The sequence below is a fragment of the Hibiscus syriacus genome, unplaced genomic scaffold (genome assembly GCF_006381635.1).
Source record: "Hibiscus syriacus cultivar Baekdansim isolate YM2019G1 unplaced genomic scaffold, ASM638163v2 tig00000778_pilon, whole genome shotgun sequence".
Taxonomy (NCBI): domain Eukaryota; kingdom Viridiplantae; phylum Streptophyta; class Magnoliopsida; order Malvales; family Malvaceae; genus Hibiscus; species Hibiscus syriacus.
The window spans coordinates 2,533,932-2,555,482 of NW_024061825.1; the positions used below are offsets into that span (position 1 = coordinate 2,533,932).

The 21,551-nt window shown below is 35.0% G+C and overlaps 3 protein-coding genes across 4 annotated transcripts; 1 reads left to right on the forward strand and 2 right to left on the reverse strand.

Annotated features, from left to right (window-relative positions):
* Positions 1–229: 229 nt before the first annotated feature.
* LOC120115225 lies at positions 230–3,106 on the forward strand. Its single transcript, XM_039135992.1, has 4 exons — positions 230–281; positions 364–2,103; positions 2,199–2,334; positions 2,428–3,106. Exons 1-4 carry the CDS (start codon positions 264–266, stop codon positions 3,069–3,071), a joined length of 2,538 nt encoding a protein of 845 aa, XP_038991923.1. The 5' UTR covers positions 230–263; the 3' UTR covers positions 3,072–3,106.
* An 814-nt stretch (positions 3,107–3,920) lies between these two features.
* On the reverse strand, positions 3,921–9,844 carry LOC120115251 (AMSH-like ubiquitin thioesterase 3). The gene is made up of 14 exons (XM_039136006.1): positions 9,595–9,844; positions 9,210–9,274; positions 9,055–9,130; positions 8,758–8,961; positions 8,497–8,573; positions 8,051–8,156; positions 7,883–7,929; positions 7,362–7,695; positions 7,159–7,248; positions 6,984–7,046; positions 6,781–6,855; positions 5,068–5,130; positions 4,856–4,908; positions 3,921–4,296 (listed from the first exon to the last, which is right to left on the reverse strand). The coding sequence occupies exons 1-14, from the start codon at positions 9,691–9,693 to the stop codon at positions 4,122–4,124; spliced, it is 1,527 nt and encodes a 508-aa protein (XP_038991937.1). The 5' UTR covers positions 9,694–9,844; the 3' UTR covers positions 3,921–4,121.
* A 2,063-nt stretch (positions 9,845–11,907) lies between these two features.
* Positions 11,908–19,117, reverse strand: LOC120115236. Of its 2 annotated transcripts, none has more exons than XM_039135996.1 (13): positions 19,035–19,117; positions 18,452–18,549; positions 18,186–18,329; positions 17,964–18,079; positions 17,432–17,586; positions 16,984–17,072; positions 16,324–16,855; positions 15,563–15,733; positions 15,176–15,324; positions 14,994–15,073; positions 12,894–13,005; positions 12,388–12,462; positions 11,908–12,262 (listed from the first exon to the last, which is right to left on the reverse strand). In XM_039135996.1, exons 2-13 carry the CDS (start codon positions 18,539–18,541, stop codon positions 12,113–12,115), a joined length of 1,863 nt encoding a protein of 620 aa, XP_038991927.1. In that variant the 5' UTR covers positions 18,542–18,549; positions 19,035–19,117; the 3' UTR covers positions 11,908–12,112. The 2 variants fall into 2 exon arrangements, with proteins under 2 accessions (XP_038991927.1, XP_038991931.1); XM_039136000.1 differs by having other exon boundaries at positions 18,452–18,544; positions 19,035–19,106.
* Between the last annotated feature and the right edge of the window lie 2,434 nt (positions 19,118–21,551).

Genomic DNA, 21,551 nt, shown 5'->3' on the forward strand with positions numbered 1-21,551 from the left:
AGGTTCGACGAATGGGGGTGGTTATGTAGGTGGATTCTTTCATCTACTCGACTGGACTGCAAAATCTCGGAAGAAGTTATTCTCGAGCAAGTTGGATTTTCCGGGTATAACTGCCTTCCCACTGCATTGCCACATGCATATTCAAGGGAAAATCATGTTCTTGTACCATAATTGTTCACATCATATGTTGTTTCTGATCGGTTTATGTCTTCAAAATTTTAGGGTGCTCGAAACAGGGAAAGAGAAGTGATGGGAACATACCGATGACGCGTATTCACCTGGTGAGAACACAGAAATCTGAGATGATTTCGGGTTGATGGTTATCGGAAACTGCTTTTACAATTGTTGTTGTGATTATTGCAGAAGGATGAGGATGAAACAGGAGCCAGGATGAGTTTCAAAGGAAGTAGTGATTATAGTTGTGCTTCTTCGGTTACGGATGATGATATGTATGGAGCGAAGGCCCCGAACGTAGTGGCTCGACTTATGGGATTAGATTCGTTACCTACATCTTCGGAGCCGTACTCCACCCCGTTTTTCGAAACTCAATCTCTTCGAGATGCTCATTTCCATAACAGAAACCTTAATTATCATCATGATGAGCAAATGGTTTATCCAGATGATCCATTCAACAAGATCAAGGGTGGCCCTGTGAGAAACTTTGCAGATTCGAAGCCTCGGAAAATGGTCAGCAATCCTATAGAGAAATTCCGAACCGAAAGTTTGCCTCCAAAGGCAGTTAAAACAATTCCAATTACACATCATAAACTTTTGTCCCCGATAAAGAGCCCGGGTTTTTTTCCTACAAAGGATGCTGCTCATATAATGGAAGCAGCTGCTAGAATTCTCGAGCCTGGTCCTCAAGTCATTGCAAGAGCCAAAATGCCACTGGTTGGATCGTCCTCAGTCCCTGTGAAAGTTCGTGATTTCAAAGAAAAACTGGAGGCTGCGCAAAGAAAGCCTCTGGTTCAATCTTCTTCTTCTGTGCCCTTGAGAGTTAGAGACTTAAAAGAGAAATCTGAAGCTGCACATAAAACATCTCGGCTCACTGGAATGACTCAGAAACCGGTTGAATCGAATGCTGTCAAGTATCTTAAGGGACAACCGTTGAACAAGAGCTGGAACGGATTAACAGATGCATCATCATTTCGTACTTCCAATATGGAAGAAAATTCTCCGGTTCTAATGAGTGAGGGGAAATCTATTTCACTTGCAATGCAAGCAAAATTCAATGTCCAGAAAAGGGAAGGATTGATTTCAAGAAGCCGCCGAAGTATGTTAGGATCAAACGACGAGAGTGAGGTTAAGTCGAATGAATCCTTAAAGAGCCAACCGAGTTCTCGAAAGAGCCTGCATAAGAAATCCTTGATGCGCAATGCTTCCGGTGCACTCAAGCTGAACAACCAGAAGCAAAATTGTATAATTGATAAAGAAAAATTACCTTCAAAGCCTATAGGTTCCAACTTGCATGGTAGAAGAGTGCTCCCTGCGGATTCTGCTTCGGGGCGACACAAGATATCGGCTAAAACCGTTGGAAATTCCAAAACCAGGCCAAGGAAGTTCGGTGTAGGTGCAATGGATAGTGAACGAAGTCCATATTCTAGTTCAAATAACCCAAGGAAGAAAAGATCCATTGATAGAGATTTCAAGTTTGGAAAAAATCAGGGTGTCGATAGCATGTTGATAGAAGAAAATCGGAAGGAAGACCATGCTGTTACCGAAAGAAGCGTAAGCTGGGTTGAAGATAGCAAGAAAGGCATGGATGTCGTTTCCTTCACATTCACTGCGCCACTTACTCTATCATCCGAAACATCTACACAGATTGCAGAGAAAAACAATGGGATCGGCATGGATAACCGGGGTAAGCGATTGTTACCCGAAGCCGAGAGCATGAACTTTTCTTCATTGGGATATAATATGATAGGAGGAGATGCTTTAAGTATTCTTTTGGAACGAAAGCTTCTGGAATTAAACAATGCAATTGAATCTTCCTCCAAGAAATCTCTCAGATCTGGATCAGATTCAACTTCTATAACATTTTCGCAAGATCCGAACCTTTCCTCCTGCGAGCTTCAACCGCTGAGATCGAAGCACAAGTTTCAGGTAAAGGACATGTTTTTTCAATCACTACTAACACTGCTCATTTGGAGCAAAACTATTAACGAAAACGATAACTAATGCTCATATGGAACATTCAGGGAGTTGATGAGATGGATGAATGCAGTAGTAGCCCTCTCGATGCACGGCAGCCTAGTCCGGTTTCTATCCTTGAACCTTCATTTTCAACTGAAAGCTGCAACTCTTTGGATAGCACGGATAGTTTCAGTATAGACGGTAAAGCTACCGACTCATCATAAACTTTTTTTTATTAAATCCGTTCTTCGAGTTCTTAGCTATACTGATCTGCATCTATAATGCATTTTTCAGGAAGCAAGCGATGTTCAACAGTTCAAACGGCGGAAGTTCTTCGATTGAGTCCTTTAAAGAAGTTACGCACACTCGAAGCTGATACAGAGTTATCGGACTCGGCTTCTTCGATATCATCCGGAGCAGTGGCCAAAAGTAATCATAATATTGTTGCTATGTCAGATCCTATGGTACAAGTCAACTGGGAACTAGAATATGTGAAGTTGATAGTATGTAATGTAGAATTGATGTTCAAGGACTTTGCCATAGGCCGAGCTCATCAAATTATAGGCCCTTGTCTTTTCGATCAGTTGGAAAGACGAAGAAGTGACGCCGAGGAGGGTAAGCTAGAACGTAAGGTGCTATTCGATTCGGTCAGTGAATGTCTCAACTCGAAATGCAGGCAGTACGCGAGTGGGGGACACCAAACATGGGCCAAAGGGATGGCGATTATGAGAAGAAACAAGCGGTTAGCAGAAGAAGTACACAAGGAGATCTCAAGATGGAGAGCCATGGGAGATTGTATGGTTGATGAGCTCGTCGATGACGACATGAGCAGTGGATACGGAAAATGGCTGGACTTCGAAGTCGATGCCTTTGACCTTGAAGTAGACATTGAAGAACAAATCATGAATGATTTGGTTGGTGAAATCCTTCCATTTTAATTGCCCCTTCACAGCTGTCATTTGAGATGTCACTAGGGGGGACAATGAGGTTCAAATATATACATTTTTCTGAATTCTATGCCAAATTGCAGATATATAAACAACCAAAAGTAGGGGATATATTTATATATCAACAATTTCCTAGCATTGAACTGCCAACTAATGTGCATTTTTGGGCGACCACCCTTATATTTCGTCTAAAAACTAATAACAAAACGCTTGATAAGTTTGTGAATTGATCATATAACGTTCGTTTATGTTTGATTATTAAGCTAAATAAAAATGTTCATGAACAAGCTAGTTTGAAAACTCATTTATTGACACGTTTATTGACTTATTTATCTGATTTTTTATTTCTTTTTATCTTTTTACATTTTAAATATTGGTAAAACTGGAAAATAAATTGAACAGGAGGTGAATTTTAAAGTTCAAATTGTGAAACCTAAGAAGCTTAAAGGCTATTGGTGTAATTTCATCATTTCTGAACATAAAAATAAATATGATCGCAAAAACTAAACGAACATGTTAATAAACATATAAACAAACATATTCACAAACATTAAATGAATTTGTTCGTGAAAGTGAAACCTGTTCACGAATGCTAAATGAATCAAATACAAAAACATTCAAAATTAAATAAATGAATATAAACACAATATTAAAAATTTAAACGAACACAATTGAAGTTAAATAGCTTCAAAAATAAACAAACGAACATAAAAACGTTCTTGTTTGTTCAAGCCCGATTGATTTACACTCCTAAACCTACATAATATATAATACATACAAAGAAATGTAAAAAAAAAATTGTGTAAAACTAAATTTGTTTTATAAGATGCAGCAAAATGCCCCCAATTTTGTTCATATTAAATCTCATTTCCGTTGAATCTTAATGATTAATGGCCACTTCTTCAAAGAAACGTCTACTAATAGTATACATTATACAGCAGGAAAGGTTTATATATAACTCTTATCAATAGAATTGACGAAGAATGGTTACAAGCCGTATTGGGACTATGATTCTCTTAAGCTGACCCATACGATTGTATCTCACCGGAGATCAATGACATCGGACTTTATCTTTGGGTTCATAAATACATGAGAGCAATGCTCGTAGATCGGTGTTCCGTCTGAAGGCTCCTCGTGCGGATGGAATCCTCGTTGCTGACAATTACGAATGATGGACACACCGCCCGGATCGGACAGGTGAAAGATACCGTGTGGGCTGCAGTTCGTTGCAAAAGCTTCATTAGCGGGTAAAGAGTATGCAAATGTCCTACACAACTCGTAATATCCTTTTGAAACTAATAGGCTACTATACATGCTGATCATTTTCAACATCATTTAGCTTACAGCAAAATTGTTCGATTAAGAAACAAGAACATCGTCTAGACAAAATGAAGTTTTAAAGCAGAATATGCTTCTGCGTACATAGCAAGAAGACGACTCGTACTAGAGTCAAAAGAACAATTTAATCTCTGTACCATAGAACTGAGTAATTTAATTCTTTTACATTAGACAACGGGGAAAACAAGTCAAATCGACAAAATGTTCATGAAAAACTGTCTAAATACTGGAGTGGACTTCTGAAATATCAAGTACAAGCATCAATCTACTCCGTTCTACGGTAGGAGACTTCATGTAGAAAGATATATTAGCATCTCAAAACATGACCATAACAGAAAACAATTGTCTAACCATGAAACATTTGTATTTTCAAGTTTTACTACTATTATATTTCACTGAATTCAATGACGTGATCACTAGGGAAAATGAGAAGCTACCTGGATGTATCGGTAGGGGCCATAACAATTGCAATTGCTTCCGGTAACATAATCTAAAAAAATTAAAGAGAAAAAATTGTCAAAAAACATATAATGTGTAATTCATACATTTGAGAAGGGTAGAAGGAAGGAACTAGATGTAGTAAGATTGAATTTACACAAGAAAATGGTGTGTACACGCACACGCACAAATCAAGTACGAGTTCTTGTACCTGATACGAGTAATGAGTGTGAAGATCAACTGATGACATGAAACACGTCTGAGTTGGGTGTGTCTGAAAGAAAAAGTATTTAAAAGTTTTAGATGCGTAAAACTTGTCTACAAAAATGCACTCAGACATTCAGATACACGCTAGTTTCTTACTACCTAACACATAAGCTAAAACTCCGACATAAATTTGGCTTCATGAAGGAGATTAAGCAATGCACTGAATATTACAACACCATATAACGCAAATCAAAGGAAGAACAAATAAATATCAAAGGAGATTGAAAAGAAAAATTGAAAGCAAAAACAACAGAAGAGAAAACTGAACTACATTTAAGTGTTCATATATCTTGAAGTGTTTTATCCATTACAATTAAGTCAAGCTCAAGCAACCAACATAAGCTTCGTTAAACCAAAAAATTATGGGTTAACTTCAAAATAAGGTCATATTATGCTATTCATCCTTGCACTATGCAACATCTGCAAATTTAGTCGACCGGCTCAACAAGATTTTGTGAAGAGAGGAAGAAGGCAGTTTGTGAAGATAGTGAGAATTAAGAAAAACCTTCCTATTAGTGGAGTAATTAATAGTTATATGAAGAAAAAAATAATTAATCAGAAAATTTTGTAATCTATGAAGAAAACCCAAATTGAATACACCCAGATTTTTTCTTCTTTCTATATTTTCTCCAAAATAAATAATTACTGCTGATTCCAAGAAACCATAGACAAGGTCTAAGCTTCTACTTCTACAAAATTAAAATTGTGGGTAAATACATGATTTTAAATTCTAATCATCCAATAAATTAAAATAAAGTGTAAAAAAAGAACACCTCAACCAAAACAAAGAAACAGAGCCAAATTTTAAAGCGCACACAACCCAGAAAAAATCACAGAAAATACATTAACTTTCCTAGAGGAATTAAGAGTTTCCAAAGAGGGTTAAGTAAAATGATGGAAAATGTTAAGAAATTGAAAAAAGAAAAATTCTTTCTAAGATCCTAAAAAAGGTCTGGATCAAGCAAAATAAAAATTCAAAACGGGTGAGAGTGTGAGGGGTCGATGCAGTTAAAAGTTTTTTTTTTTTGGTTTAATTATAATCTTACTGGTAAACAAATTGAACCAATTAAAAAATCCTCTACACCTCTCTTGTGAAAGATAATGTTCAGTTCTTGGGTTTTCTTTTTGCATTTTTATCTCCTTTTTTTTTGTTTGTACTGACATGGATAACATAAATGATGTGGTCCTTTTTGTTGTCATGCCATGTCATCAGCTTTTTTTTTCACGTAATACCAAAAATAAATGCAACCACATCATATCAATTAAAAAAAGCCACATCATATTAGTTAACGAAGCTTACAGTTTCTGCTAGTCTCAGGGCTTAAATTTTAGGACTTGTGAAGCACAAGGACTAAACTTGAGCAAATTGGAGTAAAGAGACCAAACCAAATCCACAACTATCGCATAGTACAAGGACAAATTGCATAATTTGACCTTAAAATAACATGTTTGTGTTGGCATGACTGCAATTTTGGAGTGACGCAGCAATGATGATAAGTAATAGTATTTTGAAATAGAATGCAGGATATGTGAGCTTTTGCCCACCTCATGGTCAAAATGTGTTTATCGAAAAAAAGCACATAGCCACATAGACGGAGAGAATGTAATCACAAAAATAAGCACTGAAAACTCAAGGCTCGTGAACTTAATTACTTACATGAATCCAACCCAGGGGAAACAGAGATAATTTATCTTGAACTTCAAAAATGTCTTCTTCATTTAATGTTGAACACTGAAAAGTTAAAAAAAATCATTGCAACAGTAATAAAGAATATGGACACAATCATAGTATAACTCTCGGTAGAGTTAATAGTTCACAGGATTGAAAGAAAAAATGTTAGAAAGAGTTAAACATCATACCGAATCTGAAGTGGATTCCTGCTTTGGGATTATAAGTGTGGTGATATGGAAAACCCTGTTTTTCTACAGTCACAAAATCAAAAGTATAAACAACCTCCTGCAGAAACTTTGAAGCCCCTTTTTCCTAACTCTCTCAAACTAAATGCTTATGAAGATTCAAATTATAGTTTCTCACCAATGATCCAGCCAGAACACCACATGTTTCCAAATTTTTTGCAGTATTTGCCCGAGCTAGACGTAAGAAATCCTCCATCATGCGCACTGGCTACATAATATGTAAACAATTTAAATAAAATCAATGTAGAAGACCAAAATCTTATAATCATAAAATTCCAACAAGTAATAGGGAAGAACAAGAATTTGATACTGTGGACATACAACATGTAAATGCTGATATGAACTACTGTTTGGCATTCCGTCTTGAGAAGACTTTGCTGGACCAGGTCTTGGATCAGCAACTTTTGATGGAGGTATTGCAGCAAAGTCCTGATGGACTTGAGCAAGAACAGGAGGAGGAGAAGGTTGTTTGATACCGACAAACTGGAAGGGGTCCTCCTTTGCCTCAGTAATTAAAGGGTGACATGAACGGCCTTCAGCAGGATTTAACCATCGACCATCATCTAAGGAGAGCACTGACTCCATCGCTGAACCAACCTGTCCTATATCAGCATCTTTTACAGCCAGATAACCATATTGTCCAGTCTGATTCGAACTATAATAAATTGCAATAGCAAAGAAAAATGTTAAAGAAGCCACATTGTAGCAACAAAAATCAGTCACAGCATATATTCTATCTTATTTTTATCCAGAATATACAAGGGAAAGGATTACATGATAATGGATAAGATAGAAAAGATTATCAGTTTAAAGAAGAATGATTGGACTTTCTGGAAGCCTACCCTGAATTTTCTGCAGGAACCAAGTCCATACTGCTTGGATATTGAACCTGCATTATATAGTAGAATAGATTATTTGATGCAGGTTTGCAGTTAAGCATGAAAAAGAGATTAAACAAAGACAAGGAAAGAATATAGAGAAAGCGGGAGATATAGCAAACAGAGGTTTACCTTTATCTCTGCACCAGGTCCAAGCCACTGGCCTCGAAGACCATTAGGACCAAGAAATGAGTGTCTAGACAATGTTTCTTTATTTGGAAGAGGCGCATTAATAGACCTGAACATATCCAGTCCAGAAATGGTTAGAACATGTTAGCCTTAGAGAAAATGTTTTCAAATAATTAATTTTTGTGAGGGTTATTGAAAAACACAAACAAATATGACAATAATTAAAGACCAACAAAATCAAGATGCTGTAAAGCAGACTTAACAAATGGAATTTTATGCCTGGTGGTGCTTCTGACATCAATTAGTTCCTTTTCTAATAGGTATCAGCTAAAAGCACAAAGTTGAATTTTAATGGATCCAGCCATACAACTGCTGATTTTCAGATTGCAAAGGTATGGCTTAGAGGATTCAAGTTCAAATCATCATTAACGAGGGGGAAAATAACTCACAACTTTTGGAACTGATTGTCAATTTGATTATGCTCGTTATTATACTTCCATGAAGATTGAACAGCCATGTTGGCAGGCTGCATCCAAATAAAAAGGGGAAACGAGCTATGATATTAAGCATTCTAATATTATATAAGCAAGCAAAAACAAGAAAACAAATCTGGACAACAGGCATACAGAAACAAGGAACGGATATAGAGATAATTCATAATTGTTTAATGAAAATCAAATTGCATCCTCCACTTATAAACGGATTAGTACCTGCTGAATGTCTAAGCTCATATTAGAACCTTTATTCACATGGGGCCATTCCAAAGGTGATGTGTTCTCAGAGCCATAGGAAGTGATTTCATAGCCATCAGATTCAATCAATTTATTCCCTGCATGAGGTCTATTTAGTTCTTCAACTCTCCGATGAACCTCCGGTTTTAGAGATTCTAGCTCATCAAGTACAGCTAAAAGCCTCTACAAATAAGAAACATTACAACCAAAACATCATTAAATACCATTAGAGCGGATTCACATCATAGCGCAACCAGAAAAACAATTAAACCTCACCTTCCTATATTTAGCCTTTTCTTTGTGAAGCAAAACCTGGTAATCCCGATGAAAGGGTATAGTCTCCGACACCAAACTGATAAAAATCACAAATAAGCTTAGACAAACTCTTTTAGTAGTTTTTCTATATTCAATCCACACTAAGCTTCTCTCACCTTGAATATCTAAGTAGTATTATATACAAATCTACTAGGTTCTTTTCGTCTCGGTAAATGCTCGCCTGAAAATTTAAAATTACATTAAAAAAACCTGTAAATAAACCTAAATTTCAAGCTAATAAATAAACAAAGCATTCGCAAGCCAATGTTACAAATTAAAGCTAATAAGCACTTAAATTACCACCATTTTGAAATATTAAGATAAATAATAACGGTAAATGAGCTAATCAAATCATCCAAACTATAAATTCGTTAGAAATTAAAACTTTATTGAACAAAAGGAATGACTACAACTGAGATTGAGCTAAAAGTAAACATTAAAAGATCGTGAATTAGTAATTATTAAGGAAAAGAAGTAGGATTAGGGAAGCAAATGGCGAACCTGTTTGAGGAGATTATCGGCGATTCGGTAATAATAATGGAGAGGAATTCGATTATCGACTTCGACAGTACGAGCCATCGCATTAACATCGATCTTCATCTTTGTTCCTTTAATTTTCCCCCTCGATCGCCGATGAAATGCCGTTGTCTTCCGATTTTGATCCAAAGATCGATGGTTTGGACGTGTGGGCTAAGGAATTGAGATCGAAGAAAATTCTGTCGTTTTGAAAAATATTAATAATTGAAGTCTTTCTTGATTTCTGTCGACACAATGAGGTGTAGCAGAGCAATTTTATATCGGTAAACTATAGAAATAATTATCTAATCTAATTATTAGCATTTTTTTCTGTTTGGGTAAACTACGCATTTAGTATTTAAACTATTAATTTTGGTCTATTGTAGTACATAAATTTTTATTTTTTTAAATTATACTTAACGTTTAGTTTTTGTTTTATTTTAATACCCGCCCTTAAACATTTAACCAAACTTTTACATGATATTTTTTCATGGGTAAATCACATCATTCATCCCTTAACTATCTTCTCACTCCTATATTGGTCATTAAAGTTTAAAAATTTTCAATTTAAATTCTCAACTTTCAAATTGCTCATGATTTAATCACTCTAATTTATTTTATTAGTAATATTTTGTGACATAATATTTTATTATTTTATTAATATAATTAAAAAAATTAAAATTTTGAAAGTTAGAGTGATTAAATTAGGAGTAATCTGAATGTTAAGTAATTAAATTAAAAAAATAAAATTTAATGACCAAAATAGGAGTGAGAAGATAGTTAAGAGATGAATGATGTAATTTACCCATAAAAAATGTCAAGTTGTAACAGTTCCTTTAAGTTTTTAACGTCGGGTACGAAAATGAAACAAAAACTAAACGTTAGGTATGGTTTTGAAAAAATTGAAAGTTTAGATACTATAATGGATCAAAATTGATAGTTTAAATACTAAACATGTAATTACCCTTTCTTAGTATCATAGGATTATAAAAGTTATAATATAGTTATTTGATTTTTGGATAAAGTACACAAATGATCACCTACATGTATTGTTTCATTGAGTCCCAACTATTTAAAGTTATAAAATAATCTATCGATTAAGACGTTGTTTTGTTGAGTCATTTGATTATTAAAAGTTATAAAATTGTCACCCTAAGTATTTATATATTTCAAACTCATCATTTTTTCGTTAAAACATTAACAGTTATATGAGTTGGACGTTAACTTACTGAATGGATATGATAAAAATCATATTTTAATGTTGTCTAGTGACACTGCATTTGCTTTCAAGCACCGTCTCGACAACATAATGTTTCAAGCGCTGGCTTAAAGGCATAATGTAATAGAGAGTCAATCCATAAAATCATGTTCAAATGGAACTGAGATCATATTTTATCATATCTCAATCAACATGTTGACGTCCAGGTCAGTCGGCTGTTAAGTTTTTTAACAAAAAAAAAATTTAGAACATATAAGTAGTTGGGTGATCATTTTATAACATTTAATAGTTAGAAGATTCAACAAAGCATCGCCCCATAATTAAGAGACTATTTTATAACTTTTAATAATTAAGGTACTCAACAAAGTAGTGTCCCATAGTCGAGGGACTATTTATGTACTTTACCCTTGATTTTTTTGTAGCCACTATTAGTTAATAAAGTATGGTTGATATGAAATAGTCATTTTATCTTAATTCAATCAATTTTGATTTTTTATAAAATCTATTTATTTATTTTGATTTTATTAGATCCTTTTTAAAATTCAAATTAAATTTAAATTAAATTTTGTTAAAAACGAAATCAGACAAGATTTGAATTTAAGGTAAAAGAGTTATTAACCTGAAACAATAATATATTTATCTTCTATATTTTAATAATAATTATTTTCAATTAATTCCCTATTTGTTATTGTATTAATTTTATTAGTTATCGCATGATCTATTGATAAAGATTTAACCAAAAAAACAACTTCGTTAACTATATGATGGTTTTATAATTTTTAACAAAAACAATCAGCAAACTTCCTAAACAATAATATCGATAATTAAACTTCATTAAAATATTACAAAACAGTCCTTAAACTTATCAAAATAGACTACTATTTTATAACTTACAATGACCATTTTGTAACAGTTCAATGTGTTCAATAACCATTTTGTAATTTCCAAAACTTCCAGTAATAAAAAATGGTTTCAACATAGTTTAACAACCATTTCCGTATTTTACCCAAAACAAAACTGGAACAGATTGACACAAAGGTCCAAATGCTGAAAAGGCCAAAGCTCCATCTATTTAACTAACAAAACTCAAACATCGGATCTGCAAATGAATAAATAAAACAAGCCCCTACAAAGTATACATTAATGTCATTAAACAATTGGCAAAATGATTCCAATCAGTTGAACCGGTGGCATCAGATGATGTAATTAGTACAGAGACAGTAATATCTTTAACAATCAAACTTAGTCCCATGGTTTTACTATTACCTCTTGCACTGAAGGCAGTTAATTATCATCGTCACTACTAATTTGGGATTCATCTTCTTCACCATAAAGAACGTCATCTACGTCGTCGTCGTCTTCATCATCTTCACTTTCATCCATTGGGTGATCACTCGTGAAGTGTCGAGTTTTGATCTGAGCTGCCTTGTCAATCTGTTTCGAAAACATAAGAAATACAATCAACCACAACAAATAATTTAATCCAAGTAGCGAAACATAAGAAATACAATCAAACACAACAAATAATTTAATCCAAGTAGCAACACTAAGTTACCAACCTGTGTTGTTACGAGCTGCAACCGCCCAGATAATTGTAGCAAAGGCTGAAGTGCCGACCCTCTCGATTTAGTATTCTGGAAGAAAAGGGGCATTGTGAATCATGATTACAATTACTATATTAATCTCATTTTGTTAAGATAACAATGACAGGATAATTTCACGCAGGACGATAAATGTGTAATGACTGAATTCCTGAATGCCTGTTCCTCGTTGCCCAATACACCTCGGGTATGATTATCACGCACTCGTATGCTTACATCGAAGGTATTGTCCTCTTTGAGAACCCATTGGCCCCTCAAGGATTTGTAACCTGCAGGTGGCCTTCCTTGGTTAGAACAAAGGGACACTTGCGGGTGAAAAATACTCGAGTGGCCAGTGGGTCTCCGAAAAGAACAATACCTTTCACAGCAGAGGGTGACATGGCAAGGTTGTCCCGGAACACAGTCGTTACCAAAAGAAAGCTTGCTACAAAAAGGGTAGGGAATTTTCCATCCACAACAGTTACCTTTGATAAGGAATTAAGCATCTGGGTCACGGATTCTCGAGGCATTATAAAATGACCGTGAGTCAGTAATAAACTATATATCCACGGAAGAACATACTTTCCACTACATGACCTGTTGAAGACAATAACAGTGTGAATGTTCAAGTATATCATGTTTGTAGCTATTTTCTTGCCAGAAGAAATTCAAGATTGTTTGATGAAATGAAATAAGCTTAAAATTGAGTAAAAACCCACAGAAGTTTGATTCCCCCCCACCACCACCAAATATATTTGGAGACCTTCAAAGGTCATATCCCCGAAACCCTTGCCTGATATGTGTTGGTTACACATGTAAGAGATGAATATACCAAAAGGAAAAAGAAAAGTTGGAGCAACATAGGTCTAGCTGCCTAGCAAATAAAATAATAAGCTTCATGCTTGGATCAAGACTTCAAGCTTAAGTTACTAAATGTGAGAATTTTTATCATCAATCTACCAGAATATCAAATCAAATTCATAGACTGGAATTTACTAAGATAAAATTCATCTCCCAGTGAAAGATAGCTGTTTTGCTCAAACTAGAGTATGTCAGATGCGTGTACGTATCCAACATGGATATGTTCTGCTTATATATTATATATTCACAAAAAACACATACATACATTTCCATGTATTTGAAGGTCCTTGGAGGATAGTTATTTTATTTGAACTCGAGTAAGTGGTCGATTTGGAAAATGAGAAATGATATTGTTTTTAATAATGGGAAATTGGATTGTGTTCTGTTATCTTTTCTATCCAGGTACAAAGTGGCAGCTTGGTTTTCTTCGAAATTTCCGAATCTGATGGTCTCCTTTGATAGCCTTGTGGGGGACCTTGCGTTAGCTGTTCGTGTGATGTGCTCTGTTAAGAGGCCTTTAAAGGTAGCTAGTTGGTCTCCTCCACCTTCAGGTTTTGTTAAAGCGAATGTAGACAGCACTATGGATAAGTGGTGGTCGAAGGGTGGCATTGGTGGGATAATTAGAGATGAGAAAGGAGTGATGTTGGGTTCGTTCTCTGAAAGTATTGGATCCGGACCTCCTATTATGGCAGAGTTGATTGCGATGAAAAGAGGTTTGGATTTGTTTCTGGATTTGGGGATGTCGGCAAACCGAAGGCTTATTTTGGAATCCGATAGTGCGGTGGCAGTGGCTTGGATAAAAAATCCAGCTAGTTCCACCCCGATGTTCCTATCCTTAGTCAAAGATATTGCAGAGATTATGGTAGATAAAGGTGTCATTGTGCGTCATGTGGTGAGAACAGTTAATTGGGAAGCGGATAAATTCGCCAAACTAGGGATTGGTTAAGTGGAGGGGATTTATTTTTGTTGTTGTTTTGTGTCTAGGGAATATTTGACAGCTTAGGTCATTGTATTAGTTTGTTCCTGGCTGAGTCATATAAGGAGGTTGTTTTCCGTAGGGTAATTTCTTATGCTTAATTGTAGTGCATCTTTGCAGAGTGTTGAGGGCTGCCAAGAGTTTTGGCGGTATTGTGATCTTATTGTACCTGGGTCTTATGCAATAAAATTTCTAAGGCACTCTTTTCCTCCTTCCAATGCTCGTTAAGTCTTTGTTGCTTGACGGATATGAAGGGGTTTTTAATGAGGCCTTCCTTATTATAAAAAAAAATGTGTTCACGTGCACATATCCAACACAGGTATGTTTTGGGTTTTTTCTTCTTTTTAATAATGTTTTTCCATGTGTTTGAAGATCCTTTTCACACCCATGTCCGAACATGTGTCTGACACAAATACTTAAAGGAAAATGAAATGAAAGCAACCAAGGAAGATAACCTACTAACCCAATTTTAACTATTTTAATTATTTATCAGCGATGTTGCTCTAACTCTTCATTTTTCTTGAAGTACTCGTTTTCCAATATCCATGTCCAATGCATATACCAACATGGGTATGGGGATAACTCTCTAATGATCCTCCAAATACAAAGAGGAACTTAGATAAAATTGAACATACCCATATGGAAACATATGGGTATCCGACACTCACGTCAGGGCCATGTAGCATAGGTTATTGGTATATATAATGTTAGAAGGTAGAGAAAGCAAGAAACGAAGACTTAACCAAACCTTGATTGCCACAATTTCATCAAGTTTTCAAGCAACTTATGAGCATCACCAGGCTCCATAGAAGAAATAGCTGCTCTCATCTGATAATTTAATTCAAAAAAACAAACAAAATCTTAACTAAAAATCGAGAGATATTTGCAATGATAAAACATAATTTGCATCTTTATCAACTGAATACGAACCTTCTTTGGTGGCAAATTAGTTTCCAGATTAATACCATCAAATAGCATGGAATCAAGCGGATAGCTACATGTATTAAGTATTCCTAGTGATGTTAACTGATCCTCCATGCAAAGTGCTTTTGAACCTGCTTCTAATTTCATCGAGTCATCTACATAGACCAGAATAATAAAAAATAAATAGTGGCACGCTAACATTGAAAGAAGGTTGATGCAACATACAAAAAAGAACAGCAAGAAATTAACGAGGATTCATATTGCTTCCATCCAGTCCTTTGTGTCAATTTGTTGTCTATTATTGAACTGCGTATACAGCCTTTATTTTCCAGCTTATGGCACATTGTTAATGATTAAGCTTCAAGCAGTTGAAAATTTGAATGCTAAATTTACCTTTTCCGTCTGCGAATTCCAGTTGACTCCCAGGGTTGAAGGAATCATCCATTACATCGTTAGCACCAACTCCCAAACTTCTATGTCTATCCTCTTTTTCCTCATGAAGATTAAAAATCTTTGGGATTGGAAGTGCAGCATCCTCAGCATTTGCACGATCCAATGCAATTACTATTTACATAATGCAAAATCAGCTATCATGCAAAACTGATCAAAGATAACATAACATGATCCTATATAAGACTCACAAGCATCACACTCGAATTGAATCCAAACAAGAAACTAGCATTAGAAGCCTACAGAGCAAAGAAGATTATAAAAGAAGCATTTAAGTAATCTACTGCGAGAGATTGAAAACAAAATAAGAGCTGATAAACAGAAATAAAAGATTTTTTTATAAGAATTGGAGGTCTTGTTAAAAACCCCTTCATAATTGTCATAAAACCGAAAAGGTTTAGCGACAAAAAGCAAAGGGGGAAAAGGGTAGTACCTCAAGTATTATTGAAAGATAAATAGTTGTTTTTTAAGGCGGAGGGGGGAATTGAACCAGGCAAAAGGGCATTACCATTTTTGCATCCCCAACAAATAAAATACAGATAACCATAATGTTCAACTAGATGAATCCGATAAATCAAGAAAAATAATTAAATGTCCACTTTTTTGTATTGAGGGGTTCTGCGAGAATGCAAGGTTTATGAAACATTGCCAAATGATTCAGAAGTTAGTATTCCAGCATAATCATGAATTATGGTCACATGTACCTCTATTCTGTGCATCGAGTCCTTTCTTCAATTTGTTAAGGGGTTGGCTCCTTGGTAAAAGGACCCCATCCTGAGAGCTACTCAACAATATGTCCGAGCCATATTGCACCAAAATTTTCTGAAACAATGGCTTTACCAACAAACCATTGGCGAGAAACACATGCACGGATTCAGGCTTGGGAACGCCTAGCAATTTTGCAGCAAATATTGTAGGCAATGCACCTTTGTGAGGTTTAGATATACCATCTTCCAAAGATATTGAAAGTTTTGTAGGCTTAGCATTGCACAATGTCTCAACATTCTGACCATACCAAAAATAACAAACACCAGTTTCTGAAGTCGCAAAAACATAGATCTCCTCGTTAACACGTACGCTATCTATGAAGACAGCAGGGTGATCCATTGCTAAAACACAACTAGCAGACTGCTTTTTGCCGCCTTCTGCTTTCCATACAGCTATATATCTTTCAGCAACAGCAGATGATAGGATAAATTTTCCATCTTCAGTAAATATCATGCACCGAACAGATCCCTATGAATTTAAAAACAACTAATTAAGTAAAGGAAAAAGGAAATAAAGATAACGAGATTGACTGCACATCTCCACTTAACTGGATAAAGTTATGACCACAAAAGGCACATGAACTGGAAAACACTTACAGGATGTCCCATAAACTTCTGTATCTTTTTGTGATTAGAACAATCAAAAGTCTTCAACTGTGCAGCTGCAGTGACTAACGTCTTGCCATCTAAAAGAAGGGTTGGAATCCAAGTTACAGCATTAGCAAAATGGAACAAGAATCAAAACCTGTAAAAAGTGTTTTCAATCTAACACAAGCAAGGGAAGCTGCCTTAAGTTATCTCATATGTCCTATGACATTAGATGTTTAGGAATATGCAAACAAGATGGTTTTATGTGGCAGACTCCCACTTATCACTCAATGGCCACTAGCATAGTAACATATGTCCAGTGTACTAAAGCATTAATGCCTGGTAAAATAAATACCATCAACTAAGAAAAAGTCCACATCAAGATGACGAATTCAGCATGAAGCACCAGTAGAATAGAAATCAAAAGCAGAGCAAGAGTGCTGCCAAAAACACATACCTGATGAGACAGTCATGCAGGATATGGACTTTGTTGAGGCTCTGAACTTCCCCAATAGGTTTCCGGTCAATGAATCGATTTTGCAAACCATCCCATCAGCCCCAGCACTATAAATACAAGACCCATTCGTAGCAAGTGCAATAGAACTGACACCCCTGTGAGATATTATGAGAGAAAATGAGCAGAGAAAACAATACTAAGCAATAATAGATAATGACTAAATGGCTAATGCATTCATCCAAAATAATCATGAGCTCATTACAATACATTAGAATCTTGTTTAGTTTTTGTAGAATGCAAAATGCCTATCAAAAGGACTGAGATATTAAGTTTCAATATTTCCTGGGATCTCATTTAAGGGAGGTGAAAATTTCATGCATAGTCATAATTGAATTCCATCTATTATTCATGGTGACTTCATTTTATCATGAATTTCCACTTCCAATTCAGATAATTGCTATATCATATTGGATGTTTTGGGTTTCGCCAGTAAATTCGGGGAACAAAAATTAATTCAACAACATGTGCATACCCAGGATGACAATCACTAACTTTCCACTTCAACTGACCAGCTGACACATCCAGTGCTAAGACATCGCCACTTCCTGTTCCCAATACTAGAAAAGAACTTCCAAGTTTCCTTTTCTTCTGCAAAAAATTAAGGGTTTTTGGTTCAAAAGTTAGTTCATCGTAGAAGAAAAGGCATGCCATCAAAATTCTGCAAAATTGTTTCATTAACATAAAAATAACAAACCTTTTTGTCAAAAGACAACCACTTCATACATTTGTAATCAATTGAAAGATGCCCTCTTTCTGCCTTAGCGTATATGTTTGTTGCCTCATTTGATACAATGTCTGCAAATTCGGTTTGAATTTGACCCTTCAAAGTGTCCCAAATCTAAAAAGACAAAAATATTTCTTTTAGACAAGATGCAAAACTGTTCACATTGAACCATAAAATGCAACCGCTAGTTCTCAAAATCATCATCAATCAATTACTCTTGAAATGATTTTAGCTACCTTAATACGACCATCTCCAACACTAATAGCAAAGTAGTCCAATGAAGGACTAAATGCTGCCAAAATATCTCTGATGTTCGAGGATCCCATATCCTGACCTATCAAAAGGTAAATTGCTTTAGCATATGCAAAAACATAATTTTTCAATTCAAAGTTCAAAACAGAGAAACCCTAAAATCGCAAAGTTTTAGCTGAAGACACAACCAAATAGAAACATAAGGAATACCCAAATAGGAATTTAACTGAAAAATCCAATTCGTAGAGTAAAATTCAGAATGTCCCCCAAATGGTTCGTCTTAAAGCTAAACTTTCAATAAGAGTTACTCATAAATAATACGCTTCAAAAAGGGTACACAAAAGAACGAAGTTAAACTCCAATGGTTTTTAGTATTAAGCTTAAAAGTGGGTTTCAAATACCCGTGATCATTAAGGACCTCAATAGCATGTAAAAAAGTTCACATCAATAGCAGAAGCAGTTGGCTGCGGCAAATAGCAGTGCAGCCGAAAAGCGAACGATAACTAAAAATCTCATGACTCAAGGTGAAAGAATGTCCTAATAAAGTTTAGGGTTTCATAAACTTACCTTATTTAATTTCCTGGCTTGAAGGGGAAGGGACTGAAGGAGGAGGAGAGGCTTGTTCGGCGGCGGGGATGTGTAAGGAGATGTTTAATTTAAATAGCTTAATTTAAACCTCGAAACTTCTTTATATATAATTTTATGGGTTAATTACATATACAGTCCCTTTTATTTTGTTATGTCTTATTTAGATCATCGGTTTTGAAAAAAATAGTATTTGAATCACGTATGCTATCAGTTCTTTACATTTTGATCACTTAGTTATCAGTTTATTACAATTTTGTCACTGATTCGTTAGCTTTCGTTTGTTAAATGATGTGGTACATTAATAACAAAAATTAATTTTTGGTTTAACCACAAAACTTTTAAAACTTTATTTTTTTCACCCTCTTAAAACAAAAAACTCGTAAAACTTTGTTTGACCATGCACTCATAAAAGTAAGAAAACTACACTTAATAATCTATAAGTGGTGTAGACGAGTTAGAAGTGTGTTACCTTGATCATAGCTGTTGGGAATCACCTCAAAGTCACCCAAGCAAAAGTTTTTCCTTGTTTTTTCCCCTTGGAGCTCTCTCCAATTTCTCTCACTAATCAAAAGCAAAGAAATGGAGTATTAACTCATTTTAGGACTTAAGAGGTGTAGAAATATGAGTTCTAACCCTTAGAAATGAGTGCATGGGAGTAAAATGGGTATATTTATGTTCATGAAGGAAAATGGGGTATTTTGATGTTTCTCATGCATGCAAATGACGTATTATGATCTCCTTAAACTCTCATAATCTTTAAATAGTACTTGAAGGACTTATGAGGGCTTTGGGTATGGGAGGAGTGTCTTTCTTGAGAGAAAATAGAGTTTTCTAGGTTTTGAGTTTTAGTACTAGATGGCCAGTACCGATATTGTTTGTTTGGAAGGCCAAATTCAAGGGATTTTGGTCAGGTAGTATTGATACTCTGTTCATAGTTTAAAACTTATATTTTGATATAACAAATAAGTACAAAATGTTTGTTGGACTAAATTGAATTTATTCAAAGTTTTCAAAAATAATTCAAAGTCCAATCAAAACCTTAAAATGAGTATTTTGACCAGAAGTTTCGAAACTTCTACAAGAGTTTCGAAACTTTCCTAGACAGTTTCCCAAAAAGTTTTGATACTTTTCAAGAGTTTTGAAACTTTCCCTAAAGTTTTGATACTTGGGCTCCAATGGTCATATTTCCAATGGCTTTTTCGAATAGTTTCAAAACTTTCCTAGAGTTTCAAAACTTTGTGTGCAGAAAGTCTTCCAACGGCTCCAAACCTTCCCAGACATCTAGAAACGACTAGTAACTCATTCCAACATATAAAAACAAGTTCAAGACACTTGAAGAAAGACACACAACACCTATCCAAGCATTCAAACACAAAAGAAAAGTTTTTCATTCTTTATTTTCTTTATCTTTGTAAATATTTGTGTTTTTGCTAGTTTTAATTTGTAAACACCTTCCTTTTTAGAGATTTTCTTGTTTACAATTCTTTTCCTCTGTAAATGGGCTTTTGTTCTAGCTAAGCCTTTGAAAAGCTATGGAGTTTGTAAAGGTTATCTCTTTATCCTTGAAAAAGAAAGAACAAATTAGTGGATTGTTGGAAAATCCTAAGTGAGGAGCTTAGATAGTGGATGTAGAATTCATTGAGGGAATTGAACCACTATAAATCATTGTGCAAATTTTTTATCTTTATACTTCTTACTCTTTAAACTTCAAAAAATCAATTTACCCCTTTTGGTATATTTCGGTTGAACAATCGAGCTTCATCGAACCTAACACATAGGGTATCAATGTTTTTCATGGGGTATCGATACTGAGGACATGGTATCGATACCATCTTTAAGTTAAAAATTCTAGTAGCCAAATTTTGGTATCAATACTTAGGTAGTATCGATATTCCATAAAGAAGAAGTATTGATACTCTAGGTAAGGGTATTGATACTGAATTAATTTTCCAAACATCGAACCTTAAATTGGTATCAATACCCAGGATGGTATCGATACCCTAATAGAAAAGTATTGATATCCCATCTAAGTGTATCGATACTCTAAGGCCTTCTCAGAATTCATAATGCAATTTTGGTATTGGTACCAATGATGGGTATCAGTACTGAAGGATCTATATTGATACTGAAGGGATCAATATCGATACCATCATATTGATTTGAGCAAGATGCCTAATGTTTGGCTAAGGGCTTAGAAAGGGATTAGAACCTGAATTACTCTAATAAGCTTGAAAGTGAAAACCCCTAATGTTGTGTGTTAAGCATAAGAACGTTATGAAGAATTAGTACATAAGACTTATGCCTTTGTTATGATACTCGAGAAATAGATAGAACACCTGAGCTACTTGAATATATGATGATCATCTATTGTGAAAGTATGTAGGATATTTTGATATAACCTTATTAGTGTAAAGACACTTTAGTATCAGTGCTAACACACTTCCATATCAGTGCTAAGGCGCTTTAGTCATTCGATGACAATGCTATTATGCGCGT

What these genes read in the sequence shown, in the direction of transcription:
- LOC120115251 (XM_039136006.1), bottom strand. Translation starts at nt 9,693, where the DNA reads ATGAAGATCGATGTTAATGCGATGGCTCGTACTGTCGAAGTCGATAAT. An exon ending in ATACTACTTAGATATTCAAG is followed by an intron (nt 9,131 to 9,209) that starts GTGAGAGAAGCT and finishes GATTTTTATCAG; the next exon opens with TTTGGTGTCGGAGACTATAC. An exon ending in AAAAGGCTAAATATAGGAAG is followed by an intron (nt 8,962 to 9,054) that starts GTGAGGTTTAAT and finishes TCTTATTTGTAG; the next exon opens with AGGCTTTTAGCTGTACTTGA.
- LOC120115236 (XM_039135996.1), bottom strand. Translation starts at nt 18,541, where the DNA reads ATGGGATCCTCGAACATCAGAGATATTTTGGCAGCATTTAGTCCTTCA. An exon ending in CTGCATGACTGTCTCATCAG is followed by an intron (nt 17,073 to 17,431) that starts GTATGTGTTTTT and finishes CCCTTCTTTTAG; the next exon opens with ATGGCAAGACGTTAGTCACT. An exon ending in TGCTTAATTCCTTATCAAAG is followed by an intron (nt 12,463 to 12,893) that starts GTAACTGTTGTG and finishes CTTTTCTTCCAG; the next exon opens with AATACTAAATCGAGAGGGTC.
- LOC120115225 (XM_039135992.1), top strand. An exon ending in GATCGAAGCACAAGTTTCAG is followed by an intron (nt 2,104 to 2,198) that starts GTAAAGGACATG and finishes TGGAACATTCAG; the next exon opens with GGAGTTGATGAGATGGATGA. An exon ending in GGATAGTTTCAGTATAGACG is followed by an intron (nt 2,335 to 2,427) that starts GTAAAGCTACCG and finishes TGCATTTTTCAG; the next exon opens with GAAGCAAGCGATGTTCAACA.